Consider the following 22,180-nt stretch of genomic DNA (forward strand, 5'->3'; position numbering starts at 1 on the left):
TTAAGCACTGATCTTAGGAGCAGTTTAGGGAAGGTAAGAATTTTGTAGCCTCCACCTGCATGACTCCTAAACCATAATTTCTAATCTTGTGGCTAGTTTGTTAGTCCTACAAAAGCAATATAGTCCCCAGGCAAGAAGGAGGTTTGTTTTGGGAAAGGGCTGTTATCATTTTTATTTTATTTATTTTTTAATTTTAATTTTTAAAAAAATTTTGTTTATTTATTTTTGAGATGGAGTCTCCCTCTATTGCCTAGGCTGGAGTGCAGTGGCACAATCTTGGCTCACTGCAACCTCTGCCTCCTGGGCTCAAGTGATTCTCCTGCTTCAGCCTCCCAAGTAGCTGGGACTACAGGTGTGTGTCACCTGCTAGTTTTTGTATTTTTAGTAGAGATGGAGTTTCACCATATTGGCCAGGCTAGTCTATTATTTTTATTTTTATACAGGCATGAAACACTGTGCCCAGACCATATTGTACCTTTTGATATTTGTACCTTATATGTATATTACTCTTCCAAAAATGAAGCAAGAATTAATGAAAGAGATGTGCAAAAATATACTAGGCAAAAGCAAGATTTGCAACACTATCCTACAAATGGAAATCATGCTCAAAACACATTGAACAGAACAAGTAGTGACAATATATGAGGATAAAATCAGGCACAATTCAAGAAGATATAATAACCATACACTTTTATGCATCAAATAACATAGCTGTCAAGCATATAAAAGGAAAACTACAAGTACCCAGAGAACATAGATAAAATACTTTTGAACTTTGACAGACCACGTAGGCAAAAATAAGCTATTATGTAGAGGATTCGAATAATGTAATAAATAAGCTCTATTTAGTAGGTGCATATATAGAGAATATATACTTTTTTTTTTTAAAAGAACACCGAAAAACTCAAATATATACTTTTTAAATGTCCTGAAACAAAGCTTGTTACAGAACCAATCATGCATTCAGCCAGAGAGAAAGCTTTTTTTTTTTTTTTTTTTTTTTTTCCCTGAGACAGAGTCTTGCTCTGTCTCCCTCTGTCTCCCAGGCTGGAGTACAGTGGTGCGATCTTGGCTCACTGCAACCTCCGCCTCCTGAGTTCAAGTGATTCTTCTGCCTCAGCCTCCCGAGCAGCTGGAGCTACAGGCACGCGCCACCATGCCCAGCTAATTTTTGTATTTTTAATAGAGATGGGGTTTCACCATATTGGCCAGGCTGGTCTTGAACTCCTGATCTCATGATCCATCCACCTCGGCCTCCTAAAATGCTGGGATTACAGGCATGAGCCACCGCGCCTGGCCAACAAAGCTTTATAAATCCAAAAAGGTTTAAATTTATACACCACGCTCTCTGATCATAAACCAAGAAACTAGAAATTAACAATGAAAAGATAACGATAACAAATATCCTTTATCCATGGATATGAAGACACATTCTCCCAAATAGTCTTTATTTCTATTTTTATTTTTTTCGAGACAGGGTCTTGCTTTGTCACTCAGGCTGGAGTGCAGTGGAACAATCAGAATTGACTGTAGCACTGACCTCCTGGACTCAAGCAATCATCTTACCTCAGCCTCCTGTACAGTGGCACTACAGACATGTACCATACATGCCTGGCTAATTTATTTATTTATTTCTAGAGATGGGGTCTCGCTATGTTGCCCAGGCAGGTCTTGAACTCCTGAGCTCACACAACCCTCCCACCTCAGCCTCCCAAGGTACAGGGATTATAGGCACAAGCTATTGCATCTGGCCCCAAATAGCCTTTATATCAGAGAGAATTAAAACAAATTATGAATTGTCTACAAAGTAATGAAGAGGAGATCACCTTATTCTAAAACCTATGGGATACAGCTAAAGCTGTTCTGAGTAAAATCAATAGAAAGACTGAGACCACTTTAATGGAGAATTCAACTTGGAAAACCAGAAAAAGAATAACATAAAACATAATAAATTAGGAGAGTGCTAAAATGAGATCAGTACAAGATAATGGAAAAGGTAAAGCAAAAGAATCTACTAGTAAGAAAATATGTCTGAAAACACCTAAGAGAATTAACACTTCTCAAACCCAACAGTTGTCACTTCGGTCTTGGGAGAGAGGATCGTTCCTGATGACATCAAAGCTTTATCACAAAGAGTCAAAGAAATGTACAGGTTATGTTTTAAAACTATCAGTTCTAGTTAGTTTTCTTTCTTTCCCTCTCCTCTCCTCTCCTCTCCTCTCCTCTCCTCTCCTTTCCTTTGAGTTTCACTCTTGTTGCCCAGGCTGGAGTGCAGTGGCACGATCTCGGCTCACTGCAACCTCTGCCTCCTGGGTTCAAGCGATTCTTCTGCCTCAGCCTCCCGAGTAGCTGGGATTACAAGCATATGCCACCACGCCTGGCCATTTTTTTGTATTTTTTGTAGAGATGAGGTTTCTCCATGTTGGCCAGGCTAGTCTCTAATCCCTGACCTCAGGTGATCCACCTGCCTTGGCCTCCCAAAGTGTTGGGATTATAGGTGTGAGCCACCACACCTGGGTGGTTAGTTTCTAGCCTATGACCTGACAAAGAGCCAGAAATCTCTGCAGAATGATTTATTGGGCAAGTTAGTGGACAGAAGAGGTATAGTCTGCTGCGCAGATGACATAAGGGGGACCTAGAACCATATGATAAGACTGAAGGAAGCCAACAGAATGCAGGAACAGGGAGAAATGTCTGGGATTGGAATTGATTGGCAGGACTGGGTTGGGATACATGGAATACAGCAGAGACTCAGTCATCTTTGGGAATATGATAGTTGGTACTCAGGAAAGGGGGGAGACATGGCTGTCCCCTGGAGGCAAGAGAAAGAAGCTCCAGACTGAAGTTTGCAGCTGAGCACCTGCCTAGGTGTTCCAGAGGCATATGACAGTGAGGACGGAGGAGGCCATGAAGAGCAGGTAGAGGCGGAAGAGCAGGGCATCCATCACGTGGCTGAACTGCACCCACAGCTCCACCGAGTGCTGCTTCTGGGCCTCATGTTCCCACTGGGCCCTTGTCCATTCTGAGCCCCCTGTCAGCTCTGCCTTCCCAGGGCCTGGCATCTGCCCTGCTGATACCTCTGGCTCCTTCACACTTACAGAAAGACAGACTCAGCCATGGGCTGCAAATGTCACCTATACAGGGAGGGAGACAGGGAAGGAGGCAGGAGCAGAGAAGTGGAGGTGGGGGAAGGGGAAGTGTGACTTCCCTCACCAGGCAGGTGGGTGGGGGTGAGACCCAGGCCCTTATTTCCCCTCTGGGGCGCAGTGGGACAGCATCTCCCTGGGCTGGTGTTGTGGAGCAGCAGGGAGTGGAGCCACAGAGGCAGGGGTGCGGGCTGGGTTGTGGCCACGTGCAGCAGGTGGGTGATGAAGACGGTCTCCAGCAGGCTGTCCACCATCAGGGAGAGGCACAGGGTGAAGTAGACACCTGGAGGGAAGGGGGGGCCTGCTGAGGGCCAGAGGCACCACCTAGAATTTCTTTCTTCTCTTCCAATCCCACCCTGGCAGGCATACGGCCTCCTTTTCCCAGTATACCTCCCTTCCTGAGTTGGTTCCCACTCTTCTCTTCCAAAAGGTGGGAGGAGCATCCATACCGATGAGGGGGGTGCCACTGGTGGGGAGCAAGTCATTCATCATGAGCAGGAAGACGTTGTAGCCCAGCAGGAGCATTATCTTGAATGGGACATGTTTCCCACTTTTCACTGGCAGTAGAAGCTGAGGGCATCGATGGCAGCCAGAAAGCCACTGGGCATGAGAAGGTTTATGACATAGAGGCTGGGCCTGCGCCTGATGGCCACCTGGTGGGGTAGAAGAGGGCGGCAAGTAGTTATGGGGTCTGAGAAACCCTCAAATCCAAGAATGGCAGTGACAGTTTCTGTCTCTGCCTTTTTCTTTGGCCTAATATCACCTGGGATCTGGAGCTGTGTGGAATGCAGCTTTAGAATCTGGTATAGAACCTGGGAAGAGACAGTTAGGCCAGAGCCCTGAGCTTTAGGATGGAGAATGAGGCTGGGAAGCCAGGAGAGAGGGTAACACTGGGAGACCCTGAAACTTGGGAGATGCATATTCGATGGACATTCTAGGCAAGGGTAAAAGCACGGGAGGACGGAAAGAGCAAGAGCCTCCAAGCTCACATAGAACACAATCTGATCATACAGGTTGCCTCCCCTGGACATCTTTGCGGTGGCCTTGTTGATGCCCGGGAGCTCCCATTCTCCATGGGCCTGAAGGATGTCCCAGGATGTGTCTGTTATTTCCCACACTTCTTTCTCCATGTCCAGCAACATGCTGTCCACTGAAAATGAGAACCATCTGAATCATTTTTCAAGGATATAGTTTCCTGGTGGCTCAACTGCTCTCTTTTTCCATCCTTTCTTTCAACAAATAGTTTTGAGTGCCTCCCACATGCCAGGAAACTTGCCAGGAGCTTGGGATGGTAAGAAACAAGACAGACTTGGGTTCTGCCTTTATGAAAAATCTTTTAGCATCCATAGAGCCTTATTCTTCTCCCTACCCATAGTCCTTGGTCACAATTTACTCATAGTTTCTTTATATTTGTTGGCTGCTCTCATTCACTCCATCCCTGAGACCCCACTGCAACTCACCTGTATAGAGGAATGAGCTGAAGGTGAGTGTGCAGTTCTGCTGGTCGAAGGGGAAGTAGAAAATGTCCAGGTTACAGATACTGTCCACCTTCATGGGTTTCTTATACCTGATGCGACCTTCATTACTTACATATGCTGTAAGGCCTTTTGGGGTCTTATCCACATCCATGCTGGAGGAGAGATAAGGCAAGAGGAGGGTGCTGCGGTTTCTCTCTCTCTCTCTCTTTTTTTTTTTTTTTTGAGACAGGATCTTGTTCTGTCACCCAGGCTGTAGTACAGTGGCAGGCTCTCAGCTCACTGCAACTTCCATGTCCTGGACTCAAATGATCTTCCTGTCTCAGCCTCAGCCTCCCAAGTAGCTGGGACTATAGGCACACCACCAGTCCTGGCTAATTTTTTTTTTTTTAAGAGATGAGGTTTCATCATGTTGCCCAGGCTGGTCTCAAACTCCTGAACTCAAGTGATCCGCCCACCTTGGCCTCCCAAAGTGCTGGGATTGCAGGCATGAGCCACTGCGCCCGGCCCAGTTTCTCTTCTTATCTCTCTGGTTGTTTCTTAGCCATCTAAAGAGCACTTACAGCGGCCCCAGTGGTGAACTGTGATCTCTATGGCTACCAGGAGATAGGACGTGACCAGCCCTTGATACGCACAGTTCAACGATGAAAATGTCTGGGAGCCACAGGTTCTTGGCTGCCATACTCATCTTCGTGATGCCCTCACACTCCTCTGGGTTCCAGCTGATAAATGGGTTATCCCAAACCTAGAGCCCAGGTGGAGGAGAGTTGAGAGCCTGAGATGAATTGGAGTTATTTTCTCCTGCCCCTTAATTTCTTCTTTTTTAAAAAAAGTTATAAAATACTTCAAGCATATAGAAAAACATATAAAATATTATGACAAACATCTACGTATCTACAACCCAACTTTGTGGCGTTAATATTTTATTAAATTTACTTGCTTTTTTTCAAGAAATGAGAATTATAGATAAAATCGAACCTGCCTAGGACCATTTCTTCATGAATTTTGATCAGCCAGCGCTGGTGGTCTGGGAACCACACTTTGAGAGTGAGGTTAGGTGATTGTATTATCTTTCTCCAGCTCCTTCCTTCCTTTCCTCCAAGCAGGCTTTTTTTTTTTTTTTTTTTTCCTTTTCTTTTCTTCTTTTTTTATTTTTATTTTTTGAGATGGAGTCTCGCTCTGTCACCCAGGCTGAAGTGCAGTGGCGTGATCTCAGCTCACTGATATAGATATAAAACCTCTGCCTCCTGGGTTCAAGCAATTCTCCTGCCTCAGCCTCTTGAGTTTCACCATGTTGGCCAGAGGTACACAGCAACCTCTGCCTCCTGGGTTCAAGCGATTCTCCTGCCTCAGCCCCTTGAGCAGCTGGGATTACAGGTGCGTGCCACCACCTGACTAATTTATTTTATTTTATTTTATTTTATTTTATTTTATTTTATTATTATTATTTTTTTGTGAGATGGAGTCTTGCACTGTCACCCAGGCTGGAGTGCAGTGGCATGATCTCAGCTCACTGATATAGATATAAAACCTCTGCCTCCTGGGTTCAAGCAATTCTCCTGCCTCAGCCTCTTGAGTAGCTGGGATTACAGGTGCGTGCCACCACCTGACTAATTTATTTTATTTTATTTTATTATTATTATTATTATTTTGAGATGGAGTCTCCCTCTGTCACCCAGGCTGGAGTGCAGTGGCGCGATCCCGGCTCACTGCAACCTCCGCCTCCCAGGTTCGCGCCATTCTCCTGCCTCAGCCTCCCGAGTAGCTGGGACTACAGGCGCCCACCACAACACCCAGCTAATTTTTTGTATTTTTAGTAGAGATGGGGTTTCACTGTGTTAGCCAGAATGGTCTTGATCTCCTGACCTCGTGATCTGCCCGCCTCGGCCTTCCAAAGTGCTGGGATTACAGGCGTGAGCCACCGCGCCCGGTCACCACCCAGCTAATTTTTTAATATTTTTGGTAGAGATGGAGTTTCACCATGTTGGCCAGGCTGGTCTTGAACTCCTGACCTCAAGTGATCCACCCGCCTAGGCCTCCCAAAGAGCTGGGATTATAGGCGTGAACCACCAAGCCCAGCCATCAAGCAGGCTTTTCAGGTTGGAAACTCAATTCATTCACTTTTATTTCCCCCATCCTCCCACACACCTTGTTTTCTTATCAATGCAATTAAGATATAAATTTTCCACTGGGTTATGCTTTGATTACATTCCATAGATTTTTCATATGTATAATTTTCATTTCTAATTACTTTACAATTTCTACTTAATTGCTTTAATTTCTCCTTTGCCTCAAATATTTGGAAATTTAATTTTAAATTCCCAAGAAACAAGGTTTTCTTTCTTTCTTTTTTTTTTTTGAGATGCAGTCTCACTCTGTAGCCCAAGCTGGAGCGCAGCGGTGTGATCTCGGCCAACTGCAATCTCTGTCTCCCTGGCTCAAGTGATTCTTGTGCCTCAGCCTCCTGAGTAGCTGGAACTACAGGCAAGTGTCACCACGCCTGGCTAATATTTTGTATTTTAGTAGAGACGGTATTTCACTATGTTGCCCAGGGTGGTCTTGAACTCCTGAGTTCAGGTGATCCACCGGCCTCGGCCTTCCAAAATGCTGGGATTACAGGTGTGAGCCACTGTGCCCAGCCTTTTTTTTTTAATTTTTTAATTTTTATTTATTTATTTATTTATTTTTTATTTTTTATTTTTTTTTTGAGACGGAGTCTTGCTCTGTCACCCAGGCTGGAGTGCGGTGGCCGGATCTCAGCTCACTGCAAGCTCCGCCTCCCGGGTTCACGCCATTCTCCTGCCTCAGCCTCCCGAGTAGCTGGGACTACAGGCGCCCGCCACCTCGCCTGGCTAGTTTTTTGTATTTTTAGTAGAGACGGGGTTTCACCGTGTTAGCCAGGATGGTCTCGATCTCCTGACCTCGTGATCCGCCCGTCTCGGCCTCCCAAAGTGCTGGGATTACAGGCTTGAGCCACCGCGCCCAGCCAAATTTTTTAATTTTTAATTTAATTTTTATTTTTTATTATTATTATACTTTAAGTTCTAGGGTACATGTGCATAACATGCAGGTTTGTTACATATGTATACTTGTGCCATGTTGGTGTGCTGCACCCATCAACTCGTCATTTACATCAGGTATAACTCCCAATGCAATCCCTTCCCCCTCCCCGCTCCCCATGATAGGCCTGGTGTGTGATGTTCCCCTTCCTGAGTCCAAGTGATCTCATTGTTCAGTACCCACCTATGAGTGAGAACATGTGGTGTTTGGTTTTCTGTTCTTGTGATAGTTTGCTAAGAATGATGGTTTCCAGCTGCATCCATGTCCCTACAAAGGACACAAACTCATCCTTTTTTATGGCTGCATAGTATTCCATGGTGTATATGTGCCACATTTTCTTAATCCAGTCTGTCACTGATGGACATTTGGGTTGATTCCAAGTCTTTGCTATTGTGAATAGTGCTGCAATAAACATACGTGTGCATGTGTCTTTATAGTAGCATGATTTATAATCCTTTGGGTATATACCCAGTAATGGGATGGCTGGGTCATATGGTACATCTAGTTCTAGATCCTTGAGGAATCGCCATACTGTTTTCCATAATGGTTGAACTAGTTTACAATCCCACCAACAGTGTAAAAGTGTTCCTATTTCTCCACATCCTCTCCAACACCTGTTGCTTCCTGACTTTTGAATGATTGCCATTCTAACTGGTGTGAGATGGTATCTCATTGTGGTTTTGATTTGCATTTCTCTGATGGCCAGTGATGATGAGCATTTTTTTTTTTTTTTTAAAGATAGGGTCTCACTCTGTTGCCCAGGCTACAGAGCAGTGGCACAATTATGGCTCACTGCAGCCTTGACCTCCCGGGCTCAAGTGATCCTCCCATCTCAGCCTTCCCAGTAGCTGGGACTACAGGTGTGAAACACCATACCAAGGTAGTTTTTGTATTTTTTTGTAGAGACGAGGTTTTGCCATGTTGCCCAGGCTGGCTTCAAACTCCTGGGCTCAAGCAACCCACCTACCTTGGCCTCCCAAAGTTCTGAGATTACAGGCATGAGCCACTGTGCCTGGCCTCTCCTTGATTTTGAAAGCAGTGTATTAAAGCCCCTCATCATTATGGTCAGTTTTTCAGTTTCTCCTTCATGTGTTTCAAAGCAATGTTAGCGACATAAAAATTCATAATTATTATATCTTTGTTTAAAATCCTTTTTGACTGTTAACTGTAGGGAGAGAATAAAGTGTTGTCCATACCATTTCCAGCCACAGGAAGGATGACAAGAGGTACAGCTGTTCATCCTGCCAAAAGAATTTCCTATTTCCATCATGTTGCCAGTAAGAAGTCTGTTCATCTCCCCCACTTCCCATGCTTGTTTACCAACTCCCGAGGTATGTAAAGGGGATATGTGATCAAGGACAAAAGCTCTATCAAAACAGATGTGTTAGGCTGTGGACAGGAGAGTTCACAGCAGGGCAGGAGTAAAGTAGTCCCTCTCAACCTTGGCTGTATATGAGAATAACTCGGAAAGCTTGAAAATATTGATGTGGCCGGGTGCAGTGGCTCATGCCTATAATCCCAGCACTTTGGGAGGCCGAGACAGGCAGATCACCTGAGGTCAGGAGTTTGAGAGCAGCTTGGCCAACATGGTGAAACTCTGTCTCTACTCAAAATACAAAAATTAGCTGGGTGTTGTGATGCATGCCTGAAATCCCAGCTACTCGGGAGGCTGAGGCAGGAGAATCGCTTGAGCCCAGGAGGTGGAGGTTGCAGTGAGCCAAGATCATGCCGTTGCACTCCAGCCTGGGCAAGAGTGAGACTCCATCTCAAAAAAACAAAAACAAAAACAAAACAAAAACGATTCTTGGGTTTCATCCAATCAGAACCTCTGGGATTAGAACCTGGTCACTGGTATGTAGCCAGAGTGAGAAGAAAAGATTCTCTTCCATGTGCTGCTATACCTCACCCTGCTGCACTGGACAGAGCTTCTTTGAGATCCCCATGCCAGGCAAATGCCATCCAGCAGTGGTGGAGGAAGCAGAAATCTGGCTAAGGGCTTTGGGGGACCACCTTGCCAGGGGCTGGGAAAAGGTTAAGGACACCAAGGAGGGCTAGAGGGGTCAGCACTCACTACATCTGGGATGGTAGACATCGTGAAGGAGATGTTGACTCCGGTGGGGACACTGATGGTGACTGCTCGGAAGGCCTTTCTATTAAACACTGAATTCAGAGCAGTGGGATCCACCCTGTGCTGGCCAAACCCTGAGTATTTGATGGTGAAAGTAACGCCCCTTCCTGTAGTGGACATCAAATGTGTGAGATGAAGGAGAGCAACCCTGTGCTCCCTATATGAGAGGGGCCCCAAGGCAGGGCCTGGGGTCGCCTGTGATAAAATGAGAGCTAACATTTGTTGAGCATTGGCTATGTGTCAGGTATATTCTAAGCCCTTTAAAAATGGATTACCTCATTTAATCCTCCCAATCCCCATCAGGTAGATACTGCTTTAGCCTCATGTAATAAATGAGCTAACTAAGGTGCAATAAAGGGAAGTAACTTCCTACAGTCAGCCAATCAAAGGCAGAAGCCAGATTTGTTCTGAACCCAGGTTTATCTGCTGCTGCTGTGCTATATGTCCCCAGGCATGAGATGAAGAATGGGGAGGGGATCACCAAGAGGGGTCCAGACGCTGGGCTTTTCCTTCCGAGGCCTGGGAGGATGGGGTGAGCTGGAATGCAAATTCGGGAAGCTAATGTGGCAAGCTGAGTTAGAGCTCCAACCTCCTTTCCAATATTTCTGTCTCCATGCAAAGCATGCCCAAATCTGTATGCAAACTGAGCCTGGAACGTTGATAGTCATCTGATAGGATTACAGTCCCGGGGCCCCCGAGAGAACACACCTGTTTTCACCCTGACTGCCCCAACCTTCCTTCTCCTTACTTGACTTTACCCAACTCTATCACCAGCATTCTAGTTTGAGGCTTTTAAAAAGTTGTATTTTGGTGCAGCACACCAACATGGCACAAGTATACATATGTAACAAACCTGCACGTTATGCACATGTACCCTAGAACTTAAAGTATAATAAATAAATTAATTAAAAAGAATAAAAATAAAAATAAAAGCAATACTTTAAAGCTAAAAAAAAAAAAAGAAAGAACTTTTGGATAACTAACTTCTTTAATAATACATTTTATATGAAATGGACTTGATTTGTCTATACTTTGTTTAGAATTTTTATAATTATGATGAGGGGTGATATTAGATTATGATTATTATGCTTATATTAATATAGTATCTCCATTTAATTTATTCTTACCATATTACTAACTTCATTAAATTATTTGAGGAGTAGGCCCCACTTTTTCTACTCTATCACTTTTTGTACTATTATGTGTGCTGGATATAGATAGAAATGATCTGTTAACTATGGTAGAAAGCATATTTCAAAGTATCTGCGTCTGTATGACAAGATACATTTTAACAATTTTATTATCTATAATTTATGTAGAATACAATTCACCAGTGTTGACGTTACAATTGCAATAAACTTATAAAGTAACATTAAAAAAAAAGTTGTATTTTATTTTTAATGAACATATAATAATTGTGCATATTTCTTAGTTTGGGGCTTTTGGGTTTTTTTTTGAGACAGCTACTCACTCTGCTGTCCAGGCTGGAGTGCAGTGGCACAATCACTGTAGCCTCAGCCTCTGGGCTTAGGGGATTTTCCCACCTCAGCCTCCCAAGTAACTGTGACTACAGGCACTCCCCCCACACTTGGCTAATTTTTAAACATTTTTTTTTTTGTAGAGACGGGGGTCTCACTATGTTGCCCAGGCTGGTCTGAAACCCCTGGGCTCAAGTGATTCTCCCACCTGGGCCTCCCAAAGTTCTGGAATTATAGGTGTGAGCCACCATGCCCAGCCGAATAGCTATTTTTAGAAGTGTGGGTGGGCTTTTTTTTTTTTTTTTTTCTTTTTAAAATTTTGTTTAGATGAGTCTCACTCTGTCGCCCAGGCTGGAGTGCAGTGGCATGATCTTGGCTCACTGCAATCTCTGCCTCCCAGGTTCAACCGATTCTTGTGCCTCAGCCTCCCAAGTAACTGGGATTACAGGCATCGCCACCACATCAGGCTAGTTTTTGTATTTTTAGTAGAGATGGAGTTTCACCATGTTAGCCAGGCTGGTCTTGAACTCCTAACCTCAGGTGATCCACCTGCCTCAGCCTCCCAAAGTGCTGGGATTACAGGTGTGAGCCACCTCACCTGGCCCGTCTTACCCTCTTCTAACTAATACATTTTTAAATTTTCTACTCGTGAAAATGTGTTGGAGGAGCAACAACTTGGAATGAGAGAGATGGTTGATAACCTCTGTGCCAAGGACATTGAGCCTTATCCATTCTCAGCGTCACAGTGCTTTCCAGGCAAATTCTTAAACCACTCTAAGAACAGTGAATATTCATTTGTCAACCCCTGTGTGCAAGTGCCCAGAGGGGCTTTCATAACCATTTACACTGCCTAGACCAGGTGTACAATTTGTGTCTCTTCCCTGTGCTGGCCTTTAAATTCACCTCTGGTTCAGTCCTCTCCTGTGCCTCCCTATCCAAAGTCATGGAATAATCTAAGGAGGAGAGATGACATTTATTGGCACTCTTACCAAGCTCCAGGCACTGTGCTTCCCTCCTCCTCTTACTGAATCCTCACAACCCTGCAAGGTAGGTTTTGTTTTACAGATGAGGAAACTGGAGCTCAGAGAAGTTAAGCAGTGCATCCAAGTTTATAAAACTAGCAACGTGAGACACGAAGATTCAAACCCAGGTCCATCTGTCTCCAAATCCCATGTTCTTGTCTCTCTCCCATACTGACTCCCTGGAAGAGAAGCACATTCTACTTTCACCCTTGACCTGCTGCCTTCTGGCACCTTACCTAATCTAGAGCCCTTGGATCCAGTAGGTGGTTGGGGAAATTATGGCTAAAGGAGGTGGGCACCTTAGCTACAATGGTTTGGGTTTCATACCTGTAGAGAGAAAGAATTACACCTGTGGACAGAAAGACGGATGGATATAGAAGCTAAATACAAGAGAAGACAATCATGGATGGTTGTCTTCCATGTAGAGTACCAATGGGGAAAAGACAGACTTTTCAAGTAGTATTGGGAAAACTGGATATCCATATGCAAATGGATAAAGTTTGCTGGTGTTGAACTCTATTTTTCCAGAAGAAAAATAAAAGTGCTCTTGTGTGGCATGTAACTGGAAGGGGATTTTCTGTCTTTCAGAAAAGGAAAGTCTATGTGGGCATTATGGTAATGTAGCTATGAAAGAACTCTATCCGTCTTAGACAATCTCTAGGAGGTGGAAATTTGAAAAAAGTTCCTAAATGTTCTACTAGGAATAGGTCCTCCTTCTTCCCCCTTCCCCCATTGTTGCTCCTTTCTTACCTTGAACCAGAAGACTGAGAAGGAGGTAGAAGGAAAATATTTTCCTGTGGAACCAGCTTCCTTCCATCTTCGTTACCTAAATTCTTCTCTGAACATGTACTGGGACCCAGGAATGCCCAGATTAAAGCAGCACAGGCCACACCTAGAGCCCGACTTTGAATACTAATAGCATTGGTTGACCACTGACATTTGTAACCTTCCTGGAAAGAGTGTTCTCGTTGTCTTGTTCTTGCCTATGCTTGAGGTTCAGTCTGCTTTTGAGACTTTATCTTAGTCTTAGATACTTTACTACAACGTATATGGTTATAGATAGCTCATATGTGATCAGCGTGCAGATCTTGGTGAGATACCTCAGTCTGAAAACTCATCTCTTCAATTCTGGAAAATTCTCAGACATTTATAAATATTTCACTTCCTCTATTTTTCTTATTAGACATGTGTTGAATGGTTTCCTTCTATCTTACATGCCTTTTATTGCTGTGGTAACAAATCACAAACCCAGTGGCTTAAATAAACACAATTTGTTATTTTACTGTTCTGTGGGCCAGAAGTTTGAAATGGGTCTTACTGGGCTAAAATGAATGTGTCAGCAGGACCGCATTCCTTCTGGAGGCTCTAGAGGAGAATCCATTTCTTTGCCTTTTCCAGATTTTTTTTTTTTTTTTTTTTTTTTAGACAGGGTTTCACTCTGTCGACCAGGCTGCAGTACAGCGGTGCAATCGTAACTCACTGCAGCCTTGGCATCCTGGGCTCAAGGGATCTTTCCATCTCAGCCTCCCAAGTAGCTGGGACCTCACAGGTGTGAGCCACCAAGCTTGGCTATTTTTTATTTTTTATTTTTTTAAGTAGAAATGAGGTCTCACTTTGTTGCCTAGCCTGGTCTCCAACTCCTGGCCTCAAGTGATCCTCCAACCTTGATCTCCCAAAGTGCTGGGATTATAGACGTGAGCCATTGCACCCGGCCTTTTCCAGCTTTTAAACTGCCTGTATTTCTTGGTTCATTATTTTTACTTCTCCATCTTCAAAACCAGCAACATCAGGCCAATGTTTCTCACAAGTCATCTCATCTCATCTTGTTTCTCTCTCCTTCTTCCACTTATAAGAGCCTTTGTGATTGCATTGTGTTCATTTGAATAATCCAGGATAATCTCCCGATCTCAAAGTCAGCTAATTAACAACCTTAATTTCATCTGCAACTTTAACTCTCCTTTTCCATATAACCTAAGGTTCCAGAGATTAGGATGTGGACAAATTCTGGGGGACATTATTCTGCCTAGCACACCTCTCTTTCCTATTTTCTACCTCTTTATCTCTGTCCCTAATGATTTCTTCAGATCTGGCTTCCAGGAAAAAAATTCTCTCCTCAACTGTGTTTACTTTATTTTATTCTATTAATTAATTAATTTATTTTTGATGCAACTCAGTAATTTTTATTGTAACTGGAAGACAATACATCGCAGAAACTTTATGGTAGGTCTGGGGAAAAGTGTTATTTACAATAGATGATGACGTAATTTGTCTTTCGTAATTACATATGAAGAATGCAAAATGCAGGTATGGATGCCTTTCATATTTTATTTTGTTTTGAGATGGAGTCTCACTCTGTTGCCCAGGCTAGAGTGCAGTGGCGTGATCTTGGCTCACTACAGCCTCCACCTCCTTGGTTTGAGTGATTCTCCTGCCTCGGCCTCCTGAGTAGCTGGGACTACAGGCTTGTGCCACCACACCCAGCTAATTTTTTGTATTTTTAGTAGAGACAGGGTTTCACCATGTTGGCCAGGGTGGTCTTGAACTCCTCACCTCAGCTGATCTGCCCACCTCGGCCTCCCAAAGTTCTGAGATTACAGGAGTGAGCCACCGTGGCTGACCCTCAACTGTGTCTAATCTGTGCATCTAATCTGGCCACTGAGTTTTTTTTTTTTTGTTTGTTTGTTTTTGTTTTGTTTTGTTTTTTAGAGACAGAGTTTCACTGTCTCCCACCATGCCTGGCCCTCAACTGTGAGCCTCCATGCTGGGATTACAGACGTGAGCCACCGTGCCCGGCCCTCAGCTGTGTCTAATCTGTCCACCTAATCTGTCCATTGAGTTTTGCTTTTGTTTTGTTTTCTTTTTAGAGACAGGGTCTCGCTGTCTCCCAGGCTGGAGTACAGTGGTATGATCATAGCTCACTGTAGCCTTGAATTCCTGGGCTCAGGCAATCCTGCCACCTCAGCCTCCCAAGTAGCTGGGACTACAGGTGCATGCCACCATGTGTGGCTAATATTTTTTATCGTTTCTAGAGACAGGGCCTTGCTATGCTGCTCAGGCTGGTGTTGAACTCCTGGCCTCAAGTGATCCTCCTGCCTCAGCCTCCCAAAGCACTGGAATTACAGGCATGAGCCACCATGGCTAACCTTTTACCCATTTTTAAATCAAGTTGTTTTTTGTTGTTGAGTTTCAGGAATTCTATGTATAGTTTGGATATTAATCCCTTATCAGCTATATAATTGTCAAATGTTTTCTCTCATTTTGTGGGTTGTCTTTTTTCCTCTGTTAATATTGTCTTTTGATTCATAGATTTTTAATATTTTCATGAAGTACTATTTGTCTATTTTTTCTTTTGTTGCCTATGCCTTTGTGTCATATCCAAGAAATCACTGCTAAATCCAATGTTGTGAAGCTTTTCCCCATGTGTTCTTTTAGGAGTTTTATTGTTTTAGGTCTACACTTAAATCTTTTTTTTTTTGAGATGGAGTTTCACTCTTGTTGCTCAGGCTGAGTGCAGTGGTGCGATCTCAGCTCACTGCAACCTCCACCTCCCGAGTTCAAGTGATTCTCCTGCCTTAGCCTCTCGAGTAGCTGGGATTACAGGCATGTGCCACCACGCCCAGCTAATTTTGTATTTTTAGTAGAGACAGGGTTTCTCCATGTTAGTCAGGCTGGTCTTGAACTCCCCACCTCAGGTGATCTGCCTGCCTCGGCCTCCCAAAGTGCTGGGATTACAGGTGTGAGTCACCGCATCTGGCCCTACACTTAAAATCTTTTATCCATTTTGAGTTAATTTTGGTATATGGTTTTAGGTAAGGGTCAAACTTTATTCTTTTGCATGTGGATATCCAGTTTTCCCAATATTACTACTTGAAAAGTCTGTCTTTTCCCCATTGGAACTCTTGCAAAAATAATTTGGCCATTTGTGTGAGGGTTTATTTCTGGTTTCTCTATTCTATTCCATTGGTATACATGTCTCGCTCTCTCTTTTTTTTTTTTTTTTTGAGATGTAGTTTCACTCTTTTTGCCCAGGCTGGAGTGCAATGGTGCCTTCTCCACTCACCACAACCTCTGCCTCCTGAGTTCAAGCAATTCTCCTGCCTCAGCCTCCTGAGTAGCTGGGATTACAGGCATGCACCACCACACCTGACTAATTTTTTGTATTTTTCGTAGAGATGGGGTTTCTCCATGTTGGTCAGGCTGGTTTCAAACTCCCAACCTCAGGTGATCCATCTGCCTCAGCCTCCTGTGCAGCTGGTTTTACAGGTGTGAGCCACTGCGCCTGGCCTTATTTTTATTTATTTATTTTTTTATTTAAGACAGAGTCTCACTCTGTTGCCCAGGCTGGAGTGCAGTGGCGCCATCTCGGCTCACTGCAACCTTTGCCTCCTGGATTCAAGTGATTCTCCTGTTTCAGTCTCCCAACTAGCTGGAATTACAGGCGCATTCCACCATGCCCAGCTAATTTTTATATTTTTAGTAGAGACGAGGTTTCACCATGTTGGTCAGTCTGGTCTCAAACTACTGACCTCACGTGGTCAGCCTGCCTCGGCCTCCCAAAGTGCTGGGATTACAGGTGTGAGCCACTGTGCCCAGTCTGTGGTATGTTTTGAAATCAGGGAGTGTGAATCTTCCAGCTTCATTTTTCTTTTTAAAGATTGTTTCAGGTATTCAAGGTCCTTTGACATCCCATATGAATTTTAGGATGGGTTTTTCTATTTCTGCAAAAATTGTCATTGGGATTTTGATAGGAATTGCATTGAGTCTGTTCATTGCTTTAAGTAGTATTGACATTTTACCAATTTTGTGTCTTCCAATCCATAAACATGAGATGTGTTTCCACTTGTTTATATTTTTAAAAAATTTGTTTCAGCAACGTTTTATAGTTTTCATTGTACAAGAATTTTACTTCTTTGGCTAAATTAATTCCCCAGTATTTTTTTCCTTTTGATGCCATTGTAAATGGAATTGATTTTTGTAATTTTCCTTTTCTGATCATTCATTGTTAATGTATAGAAATGCAACAGATTTTTGTTTGTTTGCTTTGTATCCTGATACTTTGCTAAATTCATGTATTAGTTTTAATGCTACTAGTTTTTGTGAGATCTTTAGTATTTTCTACATATAAAATAACATCATCTGCAAACAGATAATTTTACTCTTTCTTTTCCAATTTGGATGCCTTTTGTTTCTTTTTCTTGCCTACTTGCTCTGGCTAGAACTTTCAGGACTATGTGGTTTTTAGTTTGTTTTAGCTTGTCTGTTTTAGAGATGGGGTCTTTCTCTGATATCCAGGCAGTAGTGTCCCAAAATGTTGAGATTACAGGTGTGAGCCACTGCACCTGGCCAACTATGTTGAATAGAAGTGGTGAAATTGGCCGGGCGCGGTGGCTCAAGCCTGTAATCCCAGCACTTTGGGAGGCCGAGATGGGCGGATCACGAGGTCAGGAGATCGAGACCATCCTGGCTAACACGGTGAAACCCTGTCTTTACTAAAAAATACAAAAAACTAGCCGGGCGAGGTGGTGGGCACCTGTAGTCCCAGCTACTCCGGAGGCTGAGGCAGGAGAATGCCGTAAACCCGGGAGGCGGAGCTTGCAGTGAGCTGAGATCCGGCCACTGCACTCCAGCCTAGGTGACAGAGCAAGACTCCGTCTCCAAAAAAAAAAAAAAAAAAAAAAGAAGTGGTGAAATTGAGCATCGTTGCCTTGTTCTTGATTTTAGAGAGTTTTCAGACTTTCACCATGGAGTGTGATGTTTGCTGTGGGTTTTTCATATATGGCTTTTATTATGTTGAGGTTGTTTCTTTCTATTCCAAGTTTGTTAAGTGTTTTTGTCGTGAAAGGGTGTTGAAGTTTGTCAAATGTTTTTCTGCATTAATTGAGATGATCATTTTTTCCCCTTCATTCTGTTCATGTGGTGTATTGCATTGATCAATTGTTGTATATTGAACTGTCTTTGCATTCCAGGAATAAATCCCACTTGGCTATGGTATGCAATTCTTTTGATATGCTACTGAATTTGTTTGCTAGTATTTTATTGAGGATTTTTGCATCGATGATCATAAGGGATAGTGCCTTTGTCTGGCATTGGTATCAGGGTAATACTGATCTCTTAAATGAGTTAAGAAGTTAGAACATAGTTATTTTGTAATCTTTTTCATATTGTTTTATTATATCTAGTTCTTGGTATGCTGACTGTTTAGATAACTGTTTCATTGTGGTTTGTTCCTTCATGTAATTTATAATTCTTGGTTGAAAGGATGAGAATCCATATCTTTAGATAATTTTGAGATCATCTATTACAATCTTTCAACAAATGTACAGTTGACCCTTGAACACTACTGGGGTTTAGGAACACCAACACCCCACACAGTCAAAATCTATGTATAACTTTTGACTCCCCTAAAACTTAACTACTAATAGCCTACTGTTGTCCGGAAGCCTTACTGATAGCATGAACAATTGATTAACACATATTTTGTATATTATATGTATTATATGCTGTATTCTTATGATAAAGTAAACTGGAGTAAAGACAATGTTATTAAGAAAATCATAAGGCAGAGAAAATATACTTACTATTAATTAAATGGAAGTAGATCATCATAAAGGTCTTCATCCTTTTCATCTTCATGTAAGTAGGCTGAGGAGAAGAGGTTGGTCTTGCTGCCTCAGGGTATCAGAGGCAGAAGAAAATCTGAAGATAAGTGGATCCTTGCAGTTCAAACCCATGATGACGAATGCAATAATTATATAGTCTCAAAGTAGCGCTCCACAAAAAAATTACCTATATGCCATACTTACTAATTAGCTTTACAGTGGCGAAATCTGGCAGACATCTTTTTAACTGAGTGATAACAGTTATCATCAGTAAAATGACAAATTGACATTGTGTACTTTCTATGATGCACTAAGAAGAACTCGGCACCACTTCTGGGGTATTCCTACTAAAGAGGCATAAGTCATGAGTAGTTGAAGAAATTCAATGAGGCAAACCCAAATTGAGGGACAAAATAACTACAAAATAACTAGCCATACTCTTCAAAATGTCCAGGTGATGAAAGACAACAAAAGACTGAGGCAGTGTTCTGGATTGACAGACTGAAGAGATGTAACAGCTAAATGCAGTGTGTATTCCTGGATTGGGTCCTACACCTATAAAAGACATTATTGGAGGCTGGGTGTGGTGACTCACACCTGTAATCCCAGCACTTTGGAAGGCCAAGGTAGGCAGATCACTTGAGGTCAGGAGTTCGAGACCAGCCTGGCCAACATGGCAAAATGCTGTTTCTACTAAAAATACAAAAATTAGCTGGGTGTGGTTGCACACTCCTATAGTCCCAGCTACTTAAGAGGCTGAGGCAGGAGAATCACTTGAACCCAGCGGGTGGAGCTTGCAATGAGCCAAGATCGTGCCACTGCACTCTGGCCTGGGCGACAGAGTGAGACGGTCTCAAAGAAAAAAAAAAAGACATTATTGGAAGAATTGGCAAAGTTCAAATAGGGCTTACAAGTTAGACAATACAATACATTGTATTGATACTAATTTTCTGACTTTGATGGTTGTACTATGGTTATATAGGAGAGTGTCCTAGCTTTTAGGAAATATGCACTGAAGTAGTTAGGGTTAATGGATCATCAATTATGAAACTCTCAATGATTTAGAAATATCCACAATTGGCCTGGTGTGGTGGCTCACGCCTGTAATCCCAGTACTTTGGGAGGCCAACAGGGGTGGATCACCTAAGGTCAGGAGTTCAAGACCAGCCTGGCCAACATGGTGAAACCCCATCTCTACCAAAAATACAAAAAATTAGCCAGGCATGGTGGTGGGCACCTGTAATCCAATGCTACTTGGGACACCGAGGCAGGAGAATCTCTTGAATCTGGGAGGAAGAGGATTGCAGTGAGCTGAAATAGGGCCATTGCACACCAGCCTAGGCGACAAGAGCAAGACTCCGTCTTTAAAAAAAAGAAAAAGAAATATCCACATTTGGAAAATCTGGGTGAAGTGTACACAGGAGCTCTTTGTACAAGCTTCACAACACTTACGTAAATTTTAAATAATTTGACTGGGCACGGTGGCTCACACCTGTAACCCCAGCATGTTGGGAGGCTGAGATGGGTGGATCGCTTGAGGTCAGGAGTTCCAGACCATCCTGGCCAACATGGGGAAACCCCATCTCTGCTAAAAATACAAAAGTTAGCCAGGTCTGGTGGTGCATGCCTGTAATTCCAACTACTTGGGAGGCTGGAGCAGGGAGAATTGCTTGAACCCAGGAGGTAGAGGTTGCAGTGAGCTGAGATGGCGCCACTGCACTCCAGCCTGGGCAACAGAGCAAGACTCCTTCTCAAAAAAATTTTTAAAAATCATTAAAAAGGGCCGGGCGCAGGTAGCTCAAGCCTGTAATCCCAGCACTTTGGGAGGCCGAGATGGGCGGATCACGAGGTCAGGAGATTGAGACCATCCTGGCTAACACGGTGAAACCCCGTCTCTACTAAAAAATACAAAAAACTAGCCGGACGAGGTGACAGGCGCCTGTAGTCCCAGCTACTCAGGAGGCTGAGCCAGGAGAATGGCCTAAACCCGGGAGGCGGAGCTTGCAGTGAGCTGAGATCTGGCCACTGCACTCCAGCCTGGGCGACAGAGCGAGACTCCGTCTCAAAAAAAAAAAAAAAAAAAAAAAAAATCATTAAAAAAAAAAAGTAAAAGAAAGAAAGAAAAAGAAAAAGCCTAGAGGTTCTGCGTGAATCTATGTCCAAAATCTCTTTCCTTTGGACCAGAACTTAATTGGGTATTGGCCTCCAGGAGAAGGCAGCAGACCTTTGGCCATGTGATTGGAGTCTTCGGTTACATTTAATTTCTTTTTAATGTTAACATGGTCTTAACATGGTCACCTTTTTCACTTCTTCAATTTGAATCTAGCATCTTCTAGGCCAGTAGGTTTCAACTAGGGGTTCAGATAACTTATTTATTTAGTTTTATTAATATACAGATACTCAGAAATTCAGACTTATTGAATCTCTTGATGTTCTCAATATGTTCTTTGTATGTTCTTGCTATAAACTTAGCAAGTTCATGATATATGATTTTTTAAAATGTGTGCCTAAGAATAGCCATTCAAAGACTCCTGAATACTCCTGGTCCACTTCTTATAATATGATATATTAAATCAGGATTACTGTATGTTATATCTTCATTTTTTTCTCTGTAAAGATTATGTTCATCTCTTTTTTATAAATTAGATGTAATGTTCACTATCTTTTTGAAAATCTAGTTAATTGTCACATTTATAATTATTTTGTCAAAAGCTTTTTTTTTTTTTTTTTTTTTGGAGATAGAGTTTCTCTCTGTTGCCCAGGCTGGAGGGCAGTGGTGTGATCTTGGCTCATTGCAAACTTTGCTTCCTGTGATCAAGTGATTCTCTTGCCTTAGCCTTCCGAGTAGCTGGGATTACAGGTGTGCACCACCATGCCTGGCTAATTTTTGTATTTTTAGTTAGAGATGAGGTTTCACCGTGTTGACCAGGCTGGTCTTGAACTCCTGACATTAAGTGATCCTCCCACCTCAGTCTCCCTAAGTGCTGGGATTACAGGCTTGAGCCACTGCACCCAGCCCAAAAGCTCTTCTTGGATTGACTTTATTATCTTGTTTTGCATTTCACGTAAACAACCAAATTTCCTTGTCAGCTATGTAATTCTTGTAATGAACTCTCATCGGATCTTTCATGTTTTAAAATTATCAGTAATAAGTTAGTAAACTAATCATAACCATTTTAAGTCTTTTGTTATCTACAGATAGTTTTTAATTTAATTTAATGAGAGTACGTGCTTCCCTGAAAGCTCAACAATCAGCTACAGGTCAGAGTGGT

At 42.9% G+C, this 22,180-nt stretch overlaps 1 protein-coding gene across 1 annotated transcript; it reads right to left on the reverse strand.

Annotated features, from left to right (window-relative positions):
- Window positions 1-2,864: 2,864 nt before the first annotated feature.
- HTR3E (5-hydroxytryptamine receptor 3E) lies at window positions 2,865-13,126 on the reverse strand. The gene is given in 10 exon segments (XM_010366199.2): window positions 2,865-3,109; window positions 3,205-3,429; window positions 3,596-3,709; window positions 3,712-3,799; window positions 4,136-4,296; window positions 4,607-4,776; window positions 5,257-5,366; window positions 8,878-8,922; window positions 9,753-9,916; window positions 13,060-13,126. Coding segments are annotated over 10 exon segments (1,389 nt in total).
- Between the last annotated feature and the right edge of the window lie 9,054 nt (window positions 13,127-22,180).

The sequence above is a fragment of the Rhinopithecus roxellana genome, chromosome 1, assembly GCF_007565055.1.
Source record: "Rhinopithecus roxellana isolate Shanxi Qingling chromosome 1, ASM756505v1, whole genome shotgun sequence".
Classification (NCBI taxonomy): domain Eukaryota; kingdom Metazoa; phylum Chordata; class Mammalia; order Primates; family Cercopithecidae; genus Rhinopithecus; species Rhinopithecus roxellana.